General features: G+C 43.7%; 1 protein-coding gene across 2 annotated transcripts in view; it reads right to left on the bottom strand.

The window, feature by feature from the left end:
- The window catches only part of TBCEL (tubulin folding cofactor E like), a 244,719-nt gene that overhangs the window by 25,765 nt on the left and 192,179 nt on the right, over positions 1 to 26,775 (bottom strand). For both annotated transcript variants that reach the window (XM_069224880.1, XM_069224879.1), the window contains exons 5-6: positions 18,038 to 18,294; positions 10,060 to 10,186 (exon numbers count right to left, since the gene is read on the bottom strand). In XM_069224880.1, coding sequence (XP_069080981.1) covers positions 10,060 to 10,186; positions 18,038 to 18,294 — 384 coding nt within the window. The remainder of the gene's footprint in view (positions 1 to 10,059; positions 10,187 to 18,037; positions 18,295 to 26,775) is intronic.

Genomic DNA, 26,775 nt, shown 5'->3' with positions numbered 1-26,775 from the left:
AAAGAGATACTGGGAGGAAGTACTTACAGACACTGATGAAATCTTCTCCACAGACATACCTTGTTTCCCTACCTATATTCTACTGGAACTGCTGAATTCCCTGACCTACCCTCTCTGTTCCACCAGGGGAAAGCCATGTCTCTGACTCTTTGTGCCGCTGGATGAGTAGGCATAGCTAAATGGGGCACACATGTCAAACTCACCCACACAGATTGGCGACTACACAAACTATGGGACTGTGGCTATGGAAAAGTTTGGCCTCCCTCAAACACAAACTCCTGCATTTTGACAAAATGTGGGGACCATGTATACACTTTCTTCCTCAAGACTTTCAAGAACATATCTGCCCCAAATATCTTTGGGAGCTAAGATTGACAAGAGGTGAGGCCCATAGAGACAAACCTACTGAAATGGAAAAGGAAATGGCAAAGGAGTACTCATCCATGCGTCACCCCCTACTAGAGTTTGGGACTCCAGGCTACCTACTCACTCACGCTCTGGAGGATGTATTCCCCCTCCCCTTCCCCACTACCCCAACAAGTTGGAGACCCTTCCTCCTCCTATTCCCTCTCTCCACCCTTCTACACCCTCCTACTTCTGCATCCTCCCCCCGTCCTGTTTTATCTAACCAGCCACTGGATGTAGGTGAGAGTATATGATATACATTAAACCAAATTATAATAAAGAGATTCAAACCATAAAACTCAAAAACTATTTAGGAGTCAGTAAGAGCAGCAGAGATAACACAGTGGTTAGGGAATATGAGCGAGAAAGGCAGATTAAGCTCCCAATGACAAGGCAGTTGTGAAAAGCTGTAAACCAACGTAGGGGTTATGGTTTTGGAGGGGAAAACTAGTCAATCTCAGGTGTCTATGTTCCAGAAAAGACAACATAGTTATTTACAACAAATAGATGACTAGCAAGCAGACTGCATTTTTCAACTACCTTATGGCAATCTCTAAATCCCCTCCACTAATGGAATCCAAATAACATTAGGGCAGGTTACTAGACTTGTATTGGGCCATTTATTTCCAACTAAGACTGTAAGCCACAACACACTTGTTTTGGTGGGTGACCAGAGGGCATTCTGACAACCAAAGCAGCACACTCAAAAGAGTGAAAACAACAATGGAAATTAAGAAACATATGCGCAGCACAGATAAAAGCCAGGCATGGCCCGTACACGTACAGGTCATCCCTGCTTAATAGCATTGGTAATAAAAAGAAACTGCGTAGTGTCAGAAACAATTACACTGGCTGTGATCCAACATTTATGAAAGACTAAGGGCCTGGATTTAGAGTTTGGAGGAGGGGGTTACTTTGTCAAAACGTGGACAGATATCCCTTCTGCTGAAATATAAATCTCATAGGATATAATGGGATTTATATGTCGGCAGACGGGATATCTGTCACCGTTGTGATAGAATAGCCCCCAGGCCCTAAATCAACAAACCTTAAAAATCAGAAAGGGGTACCGCGAAATGGGTTATTATATTTCTCACCTTGCCCTTACATCTGAAAATATAGTTGCAGAACCAATTTGTGTCTCAAATATGCGGACAGAAGGTGCATTTGTGTACTTCTTTAGAAAAAGTGATCCATTGATTACTCAGTGGTGATGATACATTTGCACTTTTCAGCATATACATCATTACACATGTTATTATGATGAACAAAAAAAAAATCAAATCACAAAAACAGGTCTAGACACATTCATTGCTTCACTCTGGGGAACAAATGAGTGCCAGAACAGCCTGCTTTTATCAAGGTGACATAAATTCTTAATGAGTATCAGTATGAGTATGAGTTCCTGGCTCCTTCAGTCTCCTCAGCGTGGGTGGTAGTGGAAGCCATTTCATGGTGGTGTTCAGGCCGAGTCAGTTTTATCCCTGCTGATAAAAATGTCCTGCAACAGTGTTTTTTTTGTTTTTGAAACAACCAACTTGTAGTCACAGTCAAAAACAAAGGGCCTGATTTCAAGTTAGGTAGATGAGTTACTCTGTCACAAGCATGAAGGATATTCTGCCCTCCGTATTACAAGTGCCTTTGGATATAATGCACTTGTAATACGGCGGACTGGATATCCATTACTTTTTTTGATGGAGTAGCCAGTCCGTCGAACTCTAAATCACATCCAAAATTATTTTATGAGGATATGTGTATGTGGGTTAACTGAAGTGTAACAGGTAGGGAAGTCTCTTCGGTTTGGTCTATATGTTAGAAAGTCCATGTGTTGATGATAGCGGTTCATGATTATTTCAATGATTTTTCACTCCTTGCAGAATTCATTTCCAAGCCAAGTTAATTCATGCTCTCTTCTTCTGGAGTTTGTGGGGAGAACGAATAACGTTCGGACTCGTAATAAAACTGTGACATTATTTAGGAAGATGTATCTCATCAATTTAGTAGACTATTCTAGCCCTAGGATACAGATTGATTTCTCTCAATCCATTGCATTAAACATGACATTTTTCCAATTCACACTCGTGAACCAATATTTTCACATCTAATTTGGTCATATTTAGCAAAGAAAAGGGTGTGTTGTCTAATATTTTTAACATGAGATCTAAGACGCATCATTGGCTACCTACTAAATCTATTTCTGGTTTAGCTATGTAAATTTTACTTTAAGACATGGCAGTGGTGCTACCTTTTATGCAAGGAATACATAGTTAGAAAAGGCTGTTGACAAGTTGAAGGACTACATATTCAAAGTATGAATCTGGGTAAAAGATCACATACGATCAGCAGAAAAAATAATTCCAGAAGCATGCAAAAGTTATTTTGGAATATATGGATGTCATAAAGAGTGTGATGGTCTCCACAACAAGAAAGTAATTCAAATGCTCTAAACAATTTTTTTGCCAATGGATGTTACCAAAATCACCGTAGCTGTGCAGAAGCAAATCATGGGTCTAAAGCCATCTCTATGGTCTTCCACATTCTTGCTATTTTAAGTTGCTCACAATAATAAGGCTCTAACTTATAAGGATTATATGACGTCCAATGAACACATCAAAAAGGACCAGTGAGGAGAAGTGTAATATTTTTCGGAGAGGTGCGTCTTCAGCTCTTTCTTAAATACAGCATTATTAAGGCAGTCCAGGTGGATACAGAGATGTTGTTCCAGATCCTGGGTGAAATTATAGAATTTCTCTTTTGTTGACTTCTTACTCGGCAGCCCAATGGTGTGCTGGCTGTGGATGTACCAACAACAACCATAGATGGTCAGCTTGTCTACATGATAAGCAGGGCTGCTAGTTGTGATGGCATTGGAACTGAAGAAGCTGGTTTTGAAGATGGTGCAGGCTGTAAAAGTGGAGTTCAGCAGGATGGGTGTAAAAAGACCATACTTCTTCAAGCCCTGGATGAGCTGTATTATTGCATTTAGAAAGCCCTTTAAGGGTGCCAGTGTGGAGTTTGGGAGGCCATCAACTTGATGCATGCGTATGAGGGCTTGAACAGAAGTTCTGAAGTCACTTTCCGAGAGAAGGTTTCACTTTTTTCAGAAGACAGAGCTGGTACCAGGCTGTCTCTGTTTTTTGGCAATATGTTCCTTGAGGGTGTTATTGTCCAAGGTGATAGCAAGTGACTTGGCACTCAGTGGGTGTCAGGGTTTGACGCTGTTATGGTTTATGTAATTGAGCCTTGCACACCTATCTGTGAAAATTAATCCTGCCATTAATATTTTTAGAGCAGTTATGGAGTATAAATGTGTTTTTCAGGAACTAACTCAGTTTTCTATGTGAAAAGGTGTACTGTCTCCTTTGTAACCTGCTTTTGTTTCAGATACACTAAAATGGTCAGAGATGTGGCAGTGCCTCATCATACACACTAAAAGCAATATAAAGAGCTTACAAATAGGAGGGGCGTGGCTACGGCAGCCACTAAGATGGCCATCTGCCTGTAAAGCTCCAGAGGTTGGGGCTTACGAACTGCATGGATCATCATCACTGCTGCACCTGGTCACATCCACTCTGTAGAAGCCGGCCACCGACAGTGGAAGTGGGGTGCCGTGGGGCTGATTGTTGGTTCCCCAGATGCTGAACCCACCTGCTAGCCTCGTTTCCTCCTGAGAGGCTTGCAATGCCGTCATCACCTCAGAGGCCCTGTGTGAGCCTGAGGACGAGACTACTGAGTCTCGCCAGAGCCACGGGCCTCTTCTCTCATCCTTCTTCTATGCCAAGAAGGCTGCGGATGACCCTTGGAGACCTCCAGCCCCTGTAGTTGCTGCTTCAACCATTGGCCACGACGGCCCCACCTACCGCCTCCTCAATTCATTAGTACGACCAACGGCTAACTGCTCCCTGGATGCCTTCATCGATACCTGGTAAGTGCTCCCCTCATACTGTGCAAAAGGGGCCTCACATTTGCATGTTGTGGGGACGGGTGGCTTCAATATCTGCATGTGGCAATTGCTCCCACCTCCCTCAAGTGGTGCTGTAGTGGGTCCTGATGTGACTGACGTCTGATGCCTTTCTGCACTTTGCTTTCCCACCCGGTGCTGACTGTGCTGTGCTGGGACCGCGTCCCCTCAAGTACTGGAGGAGTTGGCCTCACAGGCTGCTGCTGTGCCCTTTAATCGCTACAACTGTCTCCGTAGCCACCTGCCACCCAAGGTCTCTATCAAGACCTGCAGCTGTTACTCCCCACACCCCATGAGAGGTAATGTGCTGCATTGGACAGCGCTGTACTGCTTTCATCTTGCTCGGTGTGCTGTACAGAAAGTAAAGGAGAGGGGGGCATGTGATCACAGTGCTTTCCATGCGTGCCCTCTCCCATCGCTGCACGGCGACTTTGGGTGCATGACAGCCTGGCACACTGGTGCATCCAATCTCCTAGATAGATCAGTGACCCATGCTACGGCTCACACTCAGGGGCTGAGCATAACTTACATCTGCTGATACCCAGACTTCTCCTACCACTTTCCATCAGCAGCAAAAATACAAGACTCAGAGTTGCATGCTTGGTCCGGCGCAGATGCACTATCGTCCATTTCCTGTTGTTTCCTGTTGTGGTGTTCCCGCCTCTTCTTACCTACTCACAGAATTATTTGCTCCCTACTACTCCTCCCTCATAATGGGTCGAGGCGACCTGAAACAATGCAGACTACTCTTTGAGCAATATAAGCCACCTCAGCGCCAGAGCTTTCACTCTGCGACACAGATGAACCACGAGACAGAGGCAGGCACCGATGCTGCAAGCGGAACAACAGCTATACTATACTATACAAAGCTGGGTTCTGTTCCACGCTCGATTCGATGTGCTCACCGGCAGCATTGATCGTATGTGTGAGAGCCTACATCGCTGGAATACCAGAATACACAGCGCGGAGGAGCGTATCTCTGGGTTAGAGGATGGTGCAGTATCCATGATGAAACAACTAGACAAAATGGAATTCATCCTGAAGAAAGTGACAGTTAAAAAACAAGGACCTGGAGGCGTAGTCTCGTAGGAACAATTTTCACATATTGGGTTCTGCAAAGACTACCAACATGGGGCGCCCAGACACATTTGGTGAACAATTACCTAGAGATCTTTTCGAACGCAGCATTTTCTCATCTGTATTTGTGATGGAGCATGAACACCGCACGCTTGGCCCACCACCATCGGTAGGCACTCCTCCACGACTGATCATAGCAGGTCTCCTGAATTATATGGATAGAGACATTGCACTCCGACTAGCCTCTGAAAATGGCCCTCTGCAGTACCAAGGCTCCTCTATTTTGTTGTTTCCCGAATGTACCATCAGTATTCAAGAAGCACGCTGCAAATGCACAGATGTTAAAACTCACTACACAAGTTAGACCTTAAATAAGCCATGCTCTACCCTGCACAATTATGTGTTGAAGTCAATGAGAAACTCGTCTTCATCCCAGCGGAAGTGACTGACTTCTGCAATCAGTATGCGGTGAACACATCCTCCTCCAGGCAGAACACACCAGAATGCACTCAATCCCCTACCCTTGCAACACAGCCCCCCCATCTGATGCCAGCTTCATCCTCAACCTACCATCATTGCTACTCAGTCCCTTGAGGGCACTCCATCTGGTTACCGACACTGTGCTGATTCTCTGTTAGCAATAAGACACTGCTTATGCCGAATCTCACTGGTGGTGTTATGCTTGTGGTCCTGTCCCTCATTAATAAGTTTTTTTCAACATACAGGCCACATCAACCTAGGCATTCCCTCCCCCATTCGTGTATACTGACCAGTTGTTTAAGGGGTTGTTTATTCTATGTTTACTGTCCTAGGGATTCACTTGATGTTTTACTATCTGGTGTGGGCGGGGATGTGGTTTTCAACTTAATTTGTCTTAACTTTGTTTGTTTTTCCTTGTTTACTGGGTACTTGATGCACTATTTACTGGCATGGCATGCTGTACTCCACATCTCCCTTCCCAATGCCACAATGTGATGTCCACGAATGGGTGTCAGACATCACCCTCCTCACCTGGAACATTTTCAGAATTAACAATCCACAAAACGGCAAACAGTTTCTCTCATTTCTCTCCTGCCGTGGAGTTAAAATAGCTTTCCTCCAGGAAGCTTATCTCCCTCCAGAGACTCCCAAACATCAGCATCCATTTGGGATACACACTACATTTTTTTTCTTGTTATAGCTCCTACTCTAGGTGACTATGCATTCTCATACATAAAAGTGTCCCTTTGTGTCCCCCCCCCCTTACAACACATACTGATCCAGAGGGTCACTATATTATATTGACTGGTACATTGGCGGACAAACGTGCATCAATGATTAATGTTTATGCCCCAAACATTGACATGCTTGAGTTTTTTCAAGACATATATATACACATATGGGCCGGTGGAGGGAGATCTTGTCATAATGGGCGGAGAATTCAACATGGTAATAAATCCTTCAGTGGAATCCACCAGTATATCACTAAAACATACTGCCTCACCTATATTTGGCACACTCACCATTTCTCCTCCTCCGCCTATACCTTTTATTCTGCCCCCTATGATGTGTGGCAAAAACTCGAATATTGGTTTCTATCTGCCAGCACCTCACTCTAGACAACCGATATGAGACTTCTGCCACATACTTTGTCTGATTACTGCCCGGTTCTGTTGGGGCTACGCATACCCTATGGAGGTGGCCTGGAACGCTCATGGAGATTCCATGGAGAGGACCTACATGATCAGGTCTTCTGCAATGAACTACATGACGCTATTGTTGGATATTTTACCTTAAACACTGGTATGCTACAGACACAGGCCACTCTCTGGGAGGCCTTTAAGGAATACATCTGTGCTATTTGCATCTCAAAGCATGGGAGTATCTAGGGAGATATACACTCCCAATTGAGTCAAATTCGAATTGCGTGACATAGACCGGGTTGACTCCCGACCAAACAGTACCCCACAGCTCCATAAATGGTCTGTCTTGATGACTGAGTTCCACGATCTGGCTGACAGCTAAAGAGCATATTTGGAAAAATACATTACCGCCAGAAGCTAGGATGAGGGAGAGTGCCCTGGCCGTACACTTGCAAGGCTATCTGACATTAGCCGCCTCAGCCTTTAACTCATACATGGACCTCTTTTACTGTCCATGTGTGCAGATGACATATTACTGTTCGGCTGACATCTCTTAGAAAATCTGCCACCGCCTCCCTTCCAATGCGAGAAATTCTCTGTTTTTTAGGCCTCTCCGGACTCAACATTATTAGTGCCCAATTTGTGAATGTTGAATATCCCTGAATGGGGACTCCACCAAATACCTAGGCATGCACCTACATAGAGACAAAGACTTCAGCTTAATTATGGCCCAGCCATCGATAAACTTTCCACACAAGTAGAGCGATGGATTACACTCCCGCTCTCTAAGGCCGAGCCAGTGGCAATAATCAAAATGGTCGTCATCCCCCAATTCCTGTCTCTTTTCCTAAACATTCCCCTACCTCCTACTGTGACTCATATGAGCCGGACACAAACCCCATATCTGCTAGGACACACCGACTCTCCCTTATGAGCGTGGTGGCTTCTGAGTTCCAAATTTTCATCTTTATTACATCACAGCACAATGTCAATACACATATCTTTGGTACCATCCAGATGCCCAGGTCCCATAACTCAAGCTAGAGAGGAACTAGCTTGGAGAGCTCCCATTCTTGTCAGTGGTACTGAAAGGGCTCTCCATGAACCCTCCAGATATACAAACTTTATGAACTACTTGCTGGGCATGGCGGAGACTTCATTAAGTATTGAGAGGGGCATCCTCCACTCACCTGCCCTATCCCTGGTCAATTATCCCTGGCGCCCTCTCATATGCAAGAAACTCATCCGGGTACACTGCAGCGCCATGACCTGAATACCACTGGAGATGTATTCTCTGATGGCCATGTGCTGGCACATGAAGACGACACCTGCTTTCATAATGCCTCTCACGTGGACCACTTTGTCCTACGATGGCTCCATAACACACTACGCTCCCGCACTGCAACATATCCTTTAGCTCCAGTTGACTTCCCACCTTAAAACTCATCATATTCAACAATGCCAAAAGCCGGTTGGTTTCTAGGCTATACCGCGCCTGCTTGGCCATGAAGCCTGATACCTCAGGGTGTGCTAGAAAGGCCTGTAGGACAGACTTGGGTTATCCACTCTCAGACAACGGCTGGGTTTACTGCTGCTCCCAAACAAAACTAATATCTGTCGACACAAACACAAGCTTCTACATTTTAAATTCCTACATCATACATACATAGCCCTAACAGATATTGCATGCTTCAACCCACATGCTCGTCCCAAAGTCCCAAGTGTAATACCTTGGAAGCAAGCTTTGCACACTTAAACTGGACCTATCCCCCTATAGGGAGGTATTCGAACACTATCTTTTCTCTCATCCTCGCTATGAGGACGGACACCGCGATCACACCAGACCCCCTAATGGTACTGTTGTGATACACCCATGACATTCCTAAGTGTCTGTAGATTTGTTTCTGTGGTGCTCCCACTTGCTAAGCAGGAACTGGCGCTGCATTGGGTTGGTGGAGGCTGTGTGATGGACTCTGCCTGGCTCAAACACATGACTGAATGGGATAAGGTCAGTGAAGTCTATGCACAGTGGCAACCCTATACAACTAGGTCTAAAAATATATGGCAGCCACTGCAAGACTACTTACTTTCCTTGGAACCGGTTCAATTAGATTGAACGGTGTATTACGATTGTGATACGGATGACCATGATTCCTGGGCCCCTTGAAGTGCCCCGTGGACAACCCATGCTGCGTGAATTACTTGCAACACTCCTAGGATTATAAACAGCAAGTATTTTTTGTTTCTGTCTTTTTTCATAAATTATGTGCCATGTATCATGTTTACAACCCATGTGCCTATGCACAGCATATCTTTCTTTGCCCATTCTCATTTATAGAAACACTTAATAAACAAGGTAAAAAAAAAAAAAAAGACCTTACAAATATTTTTGCCTCAGTCGTCCACTTTCTGCCCTTCTAGAAAATCCTGTCAGGGTAATAATAAACCTATGCTGCACCAATTTAAAATGGCCAGAGACAAAACATTGTACAGATTTTAATACTGGCATAGTGGCGGAAAGTATACAGTTGGTGTTTCGGGACATAAGCATTGTTGGAAAACAGAGTAGGGTATGGAAAAGGACATGAAATAAGTAGGTGTTTTAGGAACTGACTGGGGGAAAGAAACACTGCTATGAAGACCAATGAGATGGTATTAGCATCAGAATTTGTGGTTTCAGCCACAAAAACTCTCAGTAAACCTACAGCACAAACTCTCAAACCAAACACAACTATTAAGTAAAAACACATCATTTAAACAAAAAGAAAATAACATGCAGATCTGTCAACTTCTTTCAGAGACAGCTTGGCATAGCACAAACTGTCTGATACCTAACACTATAAATAACAAATCATTCACTGTATAAGTATATAATCCTAAACCCTTCCAGAGCAGGTAGTCCTGCACTCAAAACCTGGAGAGTCCACACCCACACTTACATTGCACCCAATCGCCAAACTTAATTTACAGAGCAGATAGACTGAAAGGGCACACCTTGCTATTACCAGCTTCCTGCGCTCCTCCGTGCTGTAAGGCTGCAGTAGTGGGATTCCTAATAACCTCACCTCCTTAAGTTTGGGTAAGTAATTGAGCTTCTCAATATCTTCCCAGCAATTCAGACCTGCTTCAAAAAATAACGGGTTTAGAAATGATGCATAGACAGGACACAAAATACAATCTGTGACAAATAAGAAGAGTTACTGTACATTCACTCCAGTGAGGCTATCTTCAATACCACATTAAAATCTACATATAGTTCACTACCTACTAAAAAACACATTCCCGTTCATAAGCACTCTCCCTTTCACCTTTACAGGATATTATATATAAATTCTATAGTTTCCAAAGGCATTCTTTCTCAAACTCAGCATCAGAATGCAGTACCATGCAACACATATACCAACATGTAGCCTTACAGTGATAACCACAGTGACTTCACTCTCCATCGCTCTGATAATCAAGGCAGGGTGTACGCTTGTATACACACACACACACACGCATATGCACAAACTGACAGACATACCTGCTAATCACAGCCACAAGACATCCCCACTGTGAGAACCAGTGCAAACATATATGGAAATCAAAGTCTGAAATGATCACTCGTTTTCATATGCCCATTTCCCCACTTTTTATGGTACCTTCAACTTGGCCTCATGATTTAACCTAGCATTCCCCCATCGTAAACTCAACGCCAGCAGCACTCTGGGAATCCTGCATTCGTTACCAAGTGATGCTTCTTGCTTGTACATATTTTCCCGTCCAACATCCCGGTTTTTGATTTGTCTGCTGCAAGTTGAGGTCAAGTTGTAGCAGTGGGTGAACACTAAATTGATTATGCATCTTAATTCGGCGAGGCTCTGTTATACATACCCATGTAACTGAGACATGCTGCCTTTCTTTAAGGCACCAAGGTAATAGTGGTAGGCCACCACCTCCATGTTTTTTTAAAAGTTTTAGTTCCCCTAAGACATCAGTTCTAGATAAGGACATGCAGTCAGACTTAGGGGAGCAGACATTTTTATCACTCTGGAAACTAGCACTGTATTCCCCATCCCCAAGACCCCAGAGATACAAAAGATACTTCAGGCAATTCAAAAGTATTTTTCCTAGTATCCAGGCGAATCTGAGCCCAACTTCTACCTTATGAAGTTATCTGTGCTGTGGCACATTGGATGTCTGTACTGCAGCCTAACACTCTACAACAAGGGTCTCCCAAAAGTGATAGAGTTTGTAATAAGTGTCATTTCATCACAACTGCTGTCATTCTATATTGTGCAATAAGCTCTGTAGTAGCCTGCTTTTACCTAAGTATTTTTAGTTATATTTTGACCAAGAGTAAAGGTTCTAAAAGGGCTGCAGGCAGTGTACCCACGGCAGGGAGCATAGAGATCAGATTCAGCTGCAAGCAGAAGAACTGTGAATATTTGCAGGCAATGTGTCAGGAGGAAAGGTGACATTCTGAAGACAGAATGAGACCTACATATTACAAGGTTAGAATCTGCAATGTCCCAGGATCAAGGAACAGAGTGGCCAGGTTCTGCAGATATAGAAATGGGAGACCACGGCTTAAGCAGAGTAACTTGGGTTCTGTGAGCAGAGTACCAGACATAAGAAGCAAAAGGATAGGGTTCTGCTTTCAAGTACTAGGTGCCAGGAACAGAGGGGTGGGGGCTTGTAGGCAAACCTCTAGGAACAAGGAACAAATGGGTTCAGGTTCCCCAAGCAATGTACCAGAGTAGATTACTACGAGTCAGTAACTTCTGGAAGTGTTGCAGGGTTGGTTAGCAGAGCAGTCAGTATTTGCAGTGCAGGCTGCACAAGGTACGAGTGGTCAGGCTCTGGAACCAGTGAAATATGAGTATATGGAGCAGAGCATCAAGATGGTTAGGTGCTTTAACAAGCACCTGAACTCTAATAACAACTGCTTTAGCACACGTAGTTACATTAATAATCAAAGCATCAATACACATCCTACTTCTGGTAAACAAGGCATAACCACACAAAGAACTGTGATAATATCAGCATCATCACACATCCTTACAGGGATAATCACACATCGGGATACAACCTTAATATGACAACAATACTCATCTACTTTGTGATAACATCACCCATACTTACTTTGGTACCCAAGCGTCATTAGATGCCCCAAAAGTAATAACCACAACATCATCACTCATCGTTACCCACAATACACATCCCCAGTGCAGAAGTCAAACAGCATCACATATCCTTCCTTTTGGTAACTACTACATCAGCAATTACCCTGGTTGTAAGCACCGAATCCACACAAACCCTAATTGTACAAAGCAAGCACACCACCCAAACAAAAGTGGCTTACGATACTCACAGCATCACAAATCCTCAATGTGCTAATTACATTGATAGGATGTCATCTTCGAGCAGCCAACTGCTGTTAGCACAAGAGTTGTAATGCATTGAAAATGCTCACAGCTTTCCTTCAGTGTTGGTAATAAACACCTGTCAGGGCTCAATCTCAGTCGGCTGACATCTGACCCAGCCACAGGTAAGCATGGCAAAACACAACCACAGGTCAGTGTTTTCACGTGTTGACCCTACAACAAACAAAATGGTGGTGCATGGCCATCTAATAAAATCACAATAAATTCAAACTTCTCCAAAACATACTTCACACTGTTTCTTTGTGTGCAACACGCAGCAGTGCCAATGGATAAATTCCCAATGCACATTTCCAATGTGTCACAATTGCAGTCTTTGGGCTCAGAAGACATGATTGGAACAGTCTAAGGACTCCGAAGTGGCATTACTGCTGTGTGCGAAGTGTTATCAATACAATATGCATACATAGGCTTTCTGTTGCAGTGCATGGGTCCAAGGTGTGTCACCTCAATATGAGTAGAATTAAGGGTTGTAGTGTGTATTTTTGTAGGTGCCCCAATGCCAGTGTTTTTCAGTGTGAAGCTGTCCCAGCTGCAATGTGTTAACTCCTGCCCCGTCATTATTATGTGTTTTGTAGGTCCCCCTTGCAGCAGTAAATGGGTTTTAGAGCTGTCATTCTTGCTGCATTTTTTACTTTGATGTTCCCATCGAGTAAAAACGATTTTTAAAGAGTAATTCCTTCAGCATATGGGGTCAAGAGTAGTAGTTACTGCAGTGTGAAGACTTTTAGAGGGTAACCCTAAAGCAAAATGTGAATTCTTGAGGTGACATTACTATGGAGTGTCTGCTTCCAAGGTACAGTAAACATGCTCTCAGTGTGTCAGTAATACGACACATGGGCCCTAGAGTCAGTCGGTGCTGCAGTATTTACACATAAAGTATGTGGTTTTGAAACCCAAGTTGTCATTTTTACAGTGCATGTGTTTTTCAATAGAGATGTCATCAATACAGTGTGTATATCTATACAGTGCTTTTTTGTTGTACGTGTGCTCTAGGGTTGCTGCAGAGTGTATTAGAGGGCACGCTTGTTGCTGTAAATGGGAAACATTTGTTTTCATCCATTTGACTGGATGCCATTTCCTCATGGATTACAATTTCATTGCAAACCATTTCATAGTTTGTCACGGCATTTTGAGTTGTAGAATGGAAAAACACACATGAAGTCAATGGTAGGGGGTTATGGGTATCAGCAAGGGGAAATGACTAAGGAGTTATGGATAAGGGATTAAGGGCAAATTGTTATGGTAGAGGTATGGGTAAAGTGGGAATGGGTAAAGCAGTTATGAGGAAGGGTTTAAAGGCAGGGGTCTAAAGGTAAAGAGTGTAAGGGAAGGGCGTAAGGGATAAAGGACAACAAATAAAGAACAAGGAGGTAAGGGAATAAGCTTTTGGGTTTTATACGGAAGTTTTGGGGCATTTGTAAAGGTAACATTAAAAACTAAATCAAATAATTATTTATGAATTAAGTGGTGAGGTAAACTATTCAAGGTTAACAATAAAAATGATGAGAGGAGGATGAAAACCAGTAAGAAAATGAGTTATCAACAAAGTAGCAAACAAGGAAAAAGCTGGAAAAAAATGGAAGACAACAGTAAGCAGGAAAATGTACGTATGCATTCTAGGTGTCAATATTGCAGGGTGCATGTGTAGAATTTGTCATCACTGTAGGGTAAGGTAGCATTTATGAAGTCTGTGTTCCCAATGTGTTACTTTGTATAGACTTTAAAGTTGTGATTACTGTCACTGCTGCAATGTGAATGCTTAAAAGGTGTCTCTTGCAGTGTCTGCGTTATAATGTACATACTTAAAATGTATCACTACTACACAGGGATGTTGAGTTAGTATTTAAGTCTGAATTCTAAAGTTGTCTTTACAGTCTGTGGCCTTGATGTGTCATTTCTGCACTGTGCATGCTTAGAATGTGCCACCATGGCAGAGTAATGACTTTGTTTAAGCTATTTAGTATGTGCGGTGCATAGGTTTCAAGGTTCAAACACTTCAGTGTAAGAGTTCAAGGACAGCTTTAGAGCTGGTGGCGCCTTTTGCAACATGTTGTGGGCACCAGCCCCCATGCCCTCCCTACCACCCAGCAAAATTATCCCTCATCACTCCATAGCCTCTCTCTCACGTACATTTTATACGTTTTAAAGTGCTGGGAAAGGCTGATTCTACTAATCCACTCAGCTATCCACATAGAATACAGATCTGTTCTTTGCAGCAGGCATATTAACCCTCTGCGCTACTTTATTGAAAGTCAAAACTGCCTCTAGACAAAACCGATCTCTCACTCTAGTAGAAACATTAATCACAAAAGTTATCCTGACATTTTAATTGCTGCTTGAAAGCTGGACGCAGAAGAAATTCTATGTCAGGACCGCAGCCTACAATTATGCCTCCTCTGTCTTTAGTACTCCAAAGTAGCAGCCCATCAAAAAACAATAAACATACATTAATAAGCCGCATTTCCCAAGAGGCTTGGAACCACGCCTCCATCATCGTTCACCAATAGAGACTAGGGGTAACCTATCAAACAGTGAAACACTATCTTGACTGCCTCTTTCTTTGATGTTCTACAGTCAAGATAAGGGCATCACCATTTTCTATTTCATATAACAGTTTATTGTGCTTTATTAGGTGTATATTGCTTTATTTGAGGTTGCACGCTCACCTCAAAGTGCAATTAATTTACTGTTTACTTTCAACGCCTTTGGTTTTTGTTCAGAATTTTCTCTTGCTTTCACTTTTCCTTTTCGCTTGAGTGCGTATTGCGCCTCTCCTTTCCCTCTACCAGGCCTCTGTAAGCTTGGTAGCGCTCCAGCCGTCAAAACGGCAGCCTCTGGGAGCGTGAGTAGCTTTCCCAGCTACGTGCACATACAATGCAAGTTTAACGACACAGAGAGCATTCTCCGCTCAGCATCTTAGCTAATAACATAGCTGTTTAAGCCAGACCTAAAATAACAGGGCAAAGATAGGCAGGCAATTTTAATATTTTGGGCATATTAGTCATATTTCTTGACTTGGACACTTCTGCTTAATAAGGGAACTCTCCTTGCGGAGACTTCATTTTTGGAAACATGGTGTTCTGATTAACTTGTTAGCCTGCTTCCAGCTTGCTCCCTTGCCACCCTTCACTGAGTCTGGGGCTGTAATAAATATACTGAACTATCTGGTCAAGTCCCTTCCTCCTTCTCCCCTACCTTGCTGACATTTCAGTCTTCACCTTGCTTACCCTTGGGGATTGTGACTAGAGGCTCACTCCCTCTTATTAACATGTCTGAATATGACCAATACAAACAGGGCCTTGAGGCTTATGGCCCTAATGAAGATGAAACTTTTATTACGATGATGGTTTTGTTGAAGTTATCGTTCACTCACTCCAGCGTTCTCTGGACAAGGCTCGATTTTCAGAACTTCATCACATAACTATAAAAAACTGGATGAACACACCGGCCTTTCCTCAGCTCCTTCCCCACCACCTACTGCAGGCCTCTCCCAACACCAGAGTTGCCTAATGAACCTTCTTAGCCACATTCAATTATCCTCAGTAAATTATCCCATGGGCTTGTGGGGGAAACATACTTACAGTGCTAAGAAGCGCTAAAAATCCCCTTCCACATCAACAGATTCCAATACAGATAATAACTCCTCTTCCTCTTGTCATTCCTAACGTACTAAATGATCCAAGAAACGTAAATGCCCTTCCCTCTCCTGTAGCTCTTGCCTTCCCCCAATCCTTTCAACTTTGAACCCTCAGACAACATCCACCCTAGGTCTTCAGAACGGGTCCCTGCCCTGGCAGTTGCAGAGTACACCTGCACAAAAGTTTCGAAAAAGAGGTTCGAGCCAGGCTCAGAGAAGGGTGTCTAAGACCCGACCATCCACACAAGACCGCCCAAACACCTGATATAGATGCTAACATGCTCACCTTTTTGAAAAAATTTGCCAAGGATCCAAAAAAGGGGATCGACAGGGCCCTTCATGCCAGGACAAGGTTCTGGACATTGCAGGCCCCTTGCAAAAATCCTTGAACTGGCCCCACACGCTCAGGAGAACGGCACCCCTATTAACCCAGAAATATTAGCAGGCGGGCCCAGAGTGCAATCTGTCTGTTGGGCAACAGTAATTGTGCCCTAGCCTCTGAATGGAGGAAATCCATTCCTTTACAAATCGACCCACAACTGGTGGAACGGGCTTTCGCTGAACCGGGTCCTGTAGCTGGAGGACAGTTGTTTGGGGATCATTTTATCAAGGATCTTGGCAAGCTTGTGAATACCTGTGCATCTCTCGACAAGGCACGATCTTCGATAAAGAAAGCGTTAAACCCCTTTTTTGGGAGGGCCGGTCGTGGCAGAGGACGTCCGATCGGCTGCTTCAACCAGCAAGGTCCTCAACGAGGATTCAGTCTACAGGTGCAGAGGCTATTGGCAAGATCCAGCCCAACCGGGATTTGTCCCCTCAAGGTCCAGAGGTTTCCAGTGTATTTTTCATAGAGGTGTCAACAGGGGTAACCAAGCCTCCTCCTTTCAATCCTCAGGTAATGGTTACTCCTCCTTCAAATACTCCGTTTGTGGGTGGAGGGGGAGACCAGACTTCATAATTTTGAGCACCACTTAACATTAATTTTAACAGATTGCTCGGCTCTAGAAACGGTTCAAGGTTATCATATAGAACTCGCCAAGCCTTCTATACAGATATCCCCCTCCTCTTCCACTCATTTTTTCCCAACTAGATCAGGAACAAGACTGAATGGTGTAGAGTTCCAGCGTCTGTGGATGTCTCTGTTTCTGCTAGCAGTTGGTGATTCCTGCTTCATGGACTTTTGATCCTATGGTTACCTGTTATAGTTGGCTCAAGTTGATACTGAACTGATTCACAGCAAAGAAGGAGGCAGTCAAGATAGTGTTTCGCTGTTTTAGGTTATGCCTAGTCTCTATTGGTGGATGATGATGGAGACATGGTTCAAAGCTGCTTGGGAAATGTGGTTTATTAATGTATGTTTACTGTTTTTTTTTTTTTTATTGGCTGCTATTTTGGAGTAGTAAAGATAGAGAAAGCATAATCCTCGCCTCAGTGTCCTTAATAGAATATAAAAATCTTGTAGCATCCACCAGAAAATGTTCTACTCTGCAGCAGGAGCTTTTAAATCGTAAGTTGATGCTAAAGACAACGCCACCCCATGAGGTCAGTGCCCAGTGCTGCCGCACGGGTCGCACTGCCCCTAAAGCCAGCCCTGTGAGAGTTCAAAAGATATTAAAGATTATGAGCAGTGAAAAGGGGTGCTTGTAGTCTGTGGGCTGAATTTGTTTGCATCCTAAATTTTGGGGGTTTAGAAAGTGACAAATTGCAGTGAATTGCCCTTGCATTTTCATAGATGCAGTGCGGTTTTGTGTTTTTTAGAGATGCATGGTGTGGTTTTGGAAGGGGTCGATATTAGTGAGGGAGCTGAATATCCTCTGTTGGTCTTGAAGGACAGCGCCACAAACACTGAAGAATTCTAGCAGTATACACAGAGAGAGAAGGAAATTCTACAGCGCCATGCATACTTTACCTGAATTGTGCAGACTGACAGATCGGAGGTTTGGAAAGAGCAGAGCTAGGGAATCGTCATCCTCCTCGATGGCTTGGACATGGTTATTGGCCAGAATTAGTGTATCCAGACTTGGGAACATGGTTCCCAACTTGCGGATCTCACTCCAGTCCTCCAGATGATTGTCTGTAATATGCAGCAACTTCAGAGAATGGCAGCAAACAGGAGAGCAAATCACGGTGTTGTAGTCATTAAGGCACAGAAAGAGCTCCTCCAACCTAGAACGCGAAAGAGAGACAGAATTAATTAGACTAGGGGGTCTCAGAATGTGGTCACTGGCAGAGCAACGCAGCCTTTACGTTGCAAAGTAGAACTAATTACTAACCACAGTTTTAGCACACCCACCAATCCTAGGGAGCCCCTGAAAAAGAAACAATCATTATCCAAGTACACCGTTCCCAGAAAGCGCCCACAAGCACAAAGTAGTTCACATGATGCATCACAGCATACCATTCAACTAATGTTCGAGATAAGGCTTTGGCAGCAGGGAACACAAACCATAGCAGCGACCATGCCGCAAAAACTAGACAGTCAACCATGTTAAGAGTTGCTGTGCATGCTTTATGAAGACAGACCAGCAGTGCATGGTTAAGGAATTACATAGCTAATGAGTATTTCGCAGAGCACTGGAGACATTTCAAATTTTCTGTCTAATACCGTCATGGTTCACATGGAGAGCACAACAGTGAAAAATTAGGCCTCCCTTTCCTGGGTTTATAGTAAAATACAACCACTATATTGGATGTTGTGGGTTCCTATCCCATTGGGCCCTGGTGCCACCGCACCTGCTGCACTAACAGAAAAAGCACATGCAGGCAAAGATGGCGTCAGGCAGAATGCTCTCACTTGGACTGGCCATCCAAGCCATTTTCTTTCAGCCCTGTTACACCATGTGCTTCTGATAGTGGAGCCAGCGGTGGCTCTCTCATCACAAACACAGCATTCCCCATCCTCCAAACGGGTTGGTAGAATACAGAGCGAGTGGACAAGACTTCAGACGATTCTTAGTGGAAGTACCATTACCACCCACCTCTACATGAGGCCTTAAATAAGATTATCTGTGTATGGTAATATGCCAACTTCTTTAAGCACAGTACCATTCCAGTTAATGGAGAGCCAAAGAAAATGAAACATTCAGCGAAATGTGCTCAGGTGTGTTCTTTACAGGTTTCTCTGTTCATCCATCCACCACATACTATCGACCCAAATCTCTCTCATTTAGTAGCATACTCCTTTCCATCTGCCCTACATGCTGCAAGGGAATGGGAGTGTGCCCTGTGTAGAGAAACCACAAGGGGGCACCAATATTGCATGTTTGGTAAAGTTAATGTTTTGTCGTGTCTGTTAGGAAAAACTGGTTCCAAGAGTAGTGCTGGAACCTGCTGCTGCTTTATTAGTAAATGTTCTCATTTAAATTAATATTTCCCTTTGATTTGTCCTTTGAATAATTTTGCGCACATAAAGAACGCATTTAACTATATTCCTATTGCATTTTGAACCATGTGGTTCTTCTTCGCAAAAGGGGGGTGGAGTAAAATCTTTGTCAATTGAAAACTTCTGGCTGCTCTTGGCGCAGCACTAACTCCCGCACATGGCACACTGCAGGTTAACATCCTCATATAATTAATTGCTTGTTTAGTTATACTGTATTAACATGCACCACAGGAATTGACAAAGTCTGAGGTAGTGGATATTACTTGGCCGCTTTATTAACCTGGACAATGTGTGACTGCCCCGATCACATGTCTTGGGCATGAGACAAAAATCACTGTCAATCAAAGTTTGTAAACATGCCTTTCACATTATGCTTATTCTTTTTTAACACATCTACATTAAAATTAATTTCCAATTGCAGTGAGTGACTGGTGGGCCCTCAAGTCCTGGCCTCTGTTTGTCCCGGCTCTTTTGCCGTTCGACTGTTTGGGCAGTCCCAACTTTCCTTCTTTGGAGGGGCTCGCTCAAATAGTTATTGTTTTACCCTGTTGTTGAGGGGGTAGCTTAAAGTTCTTTGTATATTAGGCCCAACTCGCTACCTGGCGTGTCCTATGCCCTGCCATCCGATTTGGCGGGTCTGGGCTGCGAGTACCGTGTTCCGCTTACTCCCCACGCTTGGCCATCTTACACCCTGCCGTGAGGCATCCCCAGGTGTGTGGCTTTGTTGACACACCCCCTTACTGGGTGTGTCTTTTGCACCTTTGTTTGGAAAAACTTTTCCTTTCCGCCTCCGTCTGGTGTAGCGACTGATTATGTTTCGTAGGGGTGGGTGGGTGGTGTTTGTTGTCCCCGTGGTGCCTGCGCTTATGTCCCGGTCCTGTTTGCCGGTTACCCTGGGATGCGCCTTCTTAAGGGCACCTCCCCTTGCTCCCCTGGGGTTAGCAACGCTTCGTGATTGGGGGGTTTGAATGTGGCAAACCCCCCCCCATTGGTTGCCCTTTGCTGTAGCTTCCTTCCCCCCCCCAGCTGGTGCTTGGGGTGGGGGCGCGCTGTGACGCGCTCTATGCCCAACCGGTTAAACCGGTCCCTTCCGGGCCAAGGCGGCCGTTAAGGCGCCGGCCCTTTATGCCCCCTGCGGGGGCGGCCTTTGCACAATCAGTGAAAGATGGAGTTTTTCCATACAAGACGCTTCATGTTTCACAGCGCAGGAGGCAGCTGCCTGCACTTCAAAGAGGAGACAAATTCTCTTGCAGGCGGGTGTACCTGTCTGCAGCAGAATGTTTGGGTGAGTCCATGGGACTCCATTTTGCAAGTTCCATAGGACTGACCTCAGGCAACGCACTAACAATGGGCCACCTTTTTGTGACGCATTGTCAGTGCGCCTCCTAAGGGCTTGTTTGCTTCTGGTTCTCCGTCCATGATAAGACGCCAGTGCAGAGGTACAGCGATTCTCTCATTTGCATGGGTCGACACCGTCATGGTAACGAGTGAACAACCTTTGTAGATAGCCCTGGTGCTCTATGTGAATAGCGCTATCTGTAGTACAGAACAGGGAGCACAATTGTCTTCACCTTCTTTAATTGTACAGCACCATAGGGTGCAGAGAACAGGCGCACACGTCCACTGCGCCCCAGGGGCACTGTTGTAATACGCCCTACGGTGCGCACAAGCCCACTGGGGCCACAGGGCAGTATACATAATAGGGCTCCACGGCCCGTCTTATGTAACAGACACATTGAAACTATTTGCTCTATGGTGCACCTTTAAACAGGTGTGCCATCTGCACACAGAAACAGAGTGCGATATTGTGAGCCATTCACTGCACCCGGCGCAGCTGCAAACTCATGCTAGTGAAAGATAGACTGAAGCAGCCAGTCTGTCTTCATCTGTGCAGCTGGCCAAAGATCCCCCGAGAGGCGGGTGCAACGAGTGACTAAGCCCTACTGCAGGGATGTCTCGGGGATCTATGGCACCCCTTTTCACCGCCCCTGCAGGGATGGCCCTCGGGGGCGCACTGACTGTGCACCACCTTTTTTGTGGCGCAAGGTGGTGCCGACCTCTTTGAATCGGTTATGTGAGCACAGCAGTAATAGGACAAGGGCGCAGATGCAAAATGTTGCCCTGATTAGCATTAGGTTTTGCTTCTATGTTAATGAGGGAACTCCCTCGAAAACAATTCTGGTAATCTATGCTCACCGGTGCTACTCATTTTGCAGAAACGGGCACACAATAATCCCCGCTTTCTTCCACTGTTTCAGAGAAGCGACACAATGTTTTTTTGTTTTCTCTAGAGCCAGTCGGTGAAGGTGCATTGAAGAACAGCCTCACTTCATAGGATCGAAACGCATTTGAGCTTATAATTAAACACAATATTTATATGCACAAAATAATATTAAGGACACATTCAATTAAAAGAAAATGTATCTCCGTTAGAACACATACTAATAAATCAAATAGTTCAAGCACTGCTCTGAGAACAATTTTTTCTTAACTATTCCAACCCCAGTATTAACTGTAGTAAGCATGATATAGAGGTGCCACTTTATATAGACTTCTTGACTTAGGCACACTCACAATCCAAAATTTCCAAGCGCCTCGACCAGGGTTGTATAGTGAGGGACACATCACAAACACTGAAGAGCGATATTATCCGTTTGAAACTGTTAGAGAACATCTTTCTCTGCTCAGGTGGGACTTCCCTGCATTTCGAAGAGAGGCAAGAGATCCCCCTGAAGCATAGTGCAGTTGCCAAAAGGGGGCATATAGGAGGTCCTTAGTACCTCAGGTGGCGCACTGATTGTGTGCCACCTCTTTGTGGTGCAAAGTTAGTGTGGGTCCTGACAGCTTCTTTTTACATCTATATTCACGTCCATAATACAGTGCGCGTACAGAGGCAAAGTGATTCCCTCATTTGCATGGGGCCACGTCCCTGTGCAAACAAGGGAACTTTCTTTAGACTACTGCCAGCACTACTTATGCACTAGCGTTATCTGTAGTACAGAAGAGGAGGCACAAGCTTTAGTGCCCTCTTCTTAATCCAACAGTGCTACAGGGATGCAGAAAATGGTCACACACGCCCACTGCACTCCTGGAGCACTGTAGGTATTACAGGCCCTGGAGTGCTTACCACAGATGAAAGATGTAGAATGCATAGTGTGCAGTACACTGACAAACCAATGTTCACACTTAGTTCAGAGGTTTCCTAGTGAACAGTGACCACTCTAGAGAACACAAGCATTCATAAGTCAAGGGGAATGGTTTAGGAAGCACTTTTTAGTATCTCAGGAAGTATGCCCTCAGATGCGCTCCTGGTGTATACCTTTTGAGGCAGGATGTGGCTGCCAATATCCTTGTTATTTTTTTTATCTTAGGTGATTTACAAGCACTCCGAGTTCTTTAACAACTCCAATGTGCATGTTAGAGCTACACTACTCAACAAGTAATTCAAAAGCATGGAGGTTCCAGTGTGTAAAGGAGCAGTAATGAACACAGAACATCAGACAGCATGCCTAGGGCACTGTGGGTGTACAACAAATGGCAGAATTTCTTTATTCTGGCAACAATATGAAAAATCCGAGAGAACTGGGAAGAGAGGGGAAGCTTTATTGCTAGACAGTTACTCACAGTTGCAATGAAGAAAGACACAGATAGAACGTGCTCATTAGCTGGACTAGTGATTTCCCTTTTCACTCGTTGTAAACGTTCAGTCTCATTCTAACTCCCTCCCTCATGAAGCATGTACTTTATTCTGTCAGTAGCCTGGTGTTAAGCCTGTCATGTTCCTGCTACCTCTCAGGAAAGGGCTCTGTCGACCCTTAGAACAAAAATTGCTCTAGATATATATATTTGAAATGAAAAACAAAATCAGTCCCCCAACTTCCCAGTATTTAATATTTCAGTTCACTCTAACTCCACACTGGCTCTTTTGGTGTCTCACACGCTGTGTGTGTATGTATATCTGTATGTATATATATAAAACCTACTTGCGATAGGTAACTATAGATATATATTTATTTGTTCACTTAAAAATAAAAACAAGTTTACAGATACACTATAGTTAGGTTCACATTTTGCACACAAAAAAACATAGAAATTCAAATATTATACTTATACTTATGTTAAGAAACTATAACTCAGCCTAAAGTTACTTTCCAGCATGAGTTCTAGTTGCTTCAGATAAGTATAACTATGTCTGCTGAATTTCTGTGGTTTTGTGTCTGCAAAACCTGGACCTAACTATAACATCCCAGCAACCTTTGTTTTGTGCTTTTAAAGAAATTATAATTTCTATTTCATTTGTAAAGTAATATATAATTACTGCCCGTTAATACAACCACCACAGTGCATGCCCCAACACCCCACACTATTCATTGCCTTTTGCCGGACGCAGTGGGGATTTGGTGTGTGAATGTGTATTTATTTTCATTGTGTTTGTGATCCATGAGGATTTGTTCTGAAGGTCGGGCCAAGCGCTGCATTGGACCCAAATTCAGCTGATCAGCAAAAAAAAGCATTGACCAATTTTTGCCCACAAGGGGTCCCTCAGACACCCCTTCATATATCCGATGGGGTAAGGATACCTCTTATCCTGACCCCATATGAAAGTATTCATGTTTTTATTCCGCTCCCCCCCCATCCCACCCCAGCTGATCTGATAAACAAAACGTCAGTCCAACTTTTCTCTCAGGTTGCATCCAGCCAATCAGGACCTTGCTTTGGCACGTGAATCCTCTGCAGTGGATCTGTAATGGAACTGTGTCCCAAGATATACAAATTGAATTTTCCTCTAATAACTCCAAAAGTACTGAATGGATTTACACAAACTCACAACAAGAGGTCTTTCTCGACCAAGACCTAGCTTTATGCCAAATCTGGTGGAAATCCATCCAATGGTTCGGGCTGTAGGAGTGTTAAAAAAAAAAGCGATATCCCCATAGACATCGGATTAGGGAAAAAACATTTTTGGAACCCCTGCCCCCTCCTTTTCTCGGCTGTGAGCTTAACGAATTTCCTAAAACTAAAATGAGTGGCAAACTAGTTTTGAAAATTTCAGATGGCGCCAAAGTTATTAGCAAAGAAAAAATGTTTTGTCAATGGGAAAAGTTGGTCCTAACTATAGATACCTACTGGCTATCGTAAATAGGTTTTATATATACATACGGATATATATATATATATATATATATATATATATATATATATATACACATACATAGACACACATATATATATATACGCACAAATTCACACTATATATTGAAAATGTCACTTACCCAGTGTACATCTGTTCGTGGCATTAGTCGCTGCAGATTCACATGTTTGGCACAGTCCGCTGCCTGGTGTTGGGCTCGGAGTATTACAAGTTGTTTTTCTTCGAAGAAGTCTTTTTGGTCACGGGACCGAAGGACTCCTCCCTCTTTGGCTCCATTGCGCATGGGCGTCGACTCCATCTTAGATTGTTTTCCCCGCAGAGGGTGAGGATGGAGTTGTTTGGTATAAATAGTGCCCATGCAATGGAGTGAATATATATGTATGATAAGAGTTTCTAATAATTATTTACAAATGTTCAGATGTTTAAGGTTTATGATCTACTTCTAAACGGCTACAGGCTTCCCGGGGAGGTGGGAGGGTACATGTGAATCTGCAGCGACTAATGCCACGAACAGATGTACACTGGGTAAGTGACATTTTCAGTTCGATGGCATATGTTGCTGCAGATACACATGTTTGGCATAGACTATAAAGCAGTTACCTCCCCTAAAAGCGGTGGTTTAGCCTGTAGGAGTTGAAGTAGTTTGGAATAATGTTCTTAGTACAGCTTGGCCCACTGTAGCTTGTTGTGCATTTAGTACGTCTACACAGTAGTGTTTAGTAAACGTATGAGGCGTAGACCAGGTTGCAGCCTTACATATTTCGCTCATAGGAATGTTTCCTAGAAAGGCCATTGTAGCACCTTTTTTTCTGGTTGAGTGTGCCTTTGGTGTAATAGGCAATTCTCTTTTGGCTTTAAGATAGCATGTTTGAATGCATCTGACTATCCATCTAGCAATGCCTTGTTTAGAGATTGGATTTCCTATGTGTGGTTTTTGAAAAGCTATGAACAGTTGTTTTGTTTTCCTGATTAGCTTTGTTCTGTCAATGTAATACATTAGTGCTCTTTTGATGTCTAATGTATGTAGTGCCCTTTCAGCCACAGAATTTGGTTGTGGGAAGAACACTGGCAATTCTACTGTTTGATTTAAATGGAATGGTGAGATTACTTTTGGCAGAAATTTTGGATTTGTTCTTAGAACTATTTTATTGTTGTGTATTTGAATAAATGGTTCTTGTATGGTAAATGCCTGTATTTCACTTACTCTTCTGAGGGATGTGATTGCAATGAGAAATGCGACCTTCCAGGTTAGATATTGCATTTCACAGGAATGCATGGGTTCGAAAGGGGGACCCATGAGTCTTGTTAAGACGATGTTAAGATTCCATGAAGGAACTGGTGGTGTTCTTGGTGGTATAATTCTTTTTAGCCCTTCCATGAATGCTTTAATAACTGGTATTATAAATAGAGACGATGAATGAGTAGTTTGTAGGTAAGCAGATATAGCTGCGAGGTGTATTTTTATAGATGAAAAAGCGAGATTTGCTTTTTGCAAATGTAGTAAGTATCCTACTATGTCTTTAGTAGAGGCATGTACTGGTTGTATTTGATTGGCATGGCAGTAGTAAACAAATCTTTTCCACTTAGATGCATAGCAGTGTCTAGTGGAAGGTTTTCTAGCTTGTTTTATGACCTCCATGCATTCTTGTGTGAGGTCCAAGTGTCCGAATTCTAGGATTTCAGGAGCCAAATTGCCAGATTCAATGATGCTGGGTTTGGATGTCTGATCTGTTGTTTGTGTTGTGTTAACAGATCTGGCCTGTTGGGTAGTTTGACATGCGGTACTAGTGAAAGGTCTAGTAGAGTTGTATACCAAGGTTGTCTTGCCCATGTGGGTGCTATCAGTATGAGTTTGAGTTGGTTTTGACTTAACTTGTTTACTAGATATGGAAGGAGAGGGAGAGGGGGAAAAGCGTACGCAAATATCCCTGACCAATTCATCCATAGAGCATTGCCTTGTGATTCGCGGTGTGGGTACCTGGATGCGAAGTTTTGGCATTTTGAGTTTTCTCTTGTTGCGAACAAATCTATCTGGGGTGTTCCCCAAATTTGAAAGTACTTGTTCAGAACTTGGGGGTGAATTTCCCATTCGTGGACTTGTTGGTGGTCTCGC

The sequence above is a fragment of the Pleurodeles waltl genome, chromosome 3_1, assembly GCF_031143425.1.
Source record: "Pleurodeles waltl isolate 20211129_DDA chromosome 3_1, aPleWal1.hap1.20221129, whole genome shotgun sequence".
Lineage (NCBI taxonomy): Eukaryota > Metazoa > Chordata > Amphibia > Caudata > Salamandridae > Pleurodeles > Pleurodeles waltl.
The sequence above is the reverse complement of the archived record's forward strand: the minus strand, read 5'-3'. Positions and strand labels throughout refer to the sequence as shown.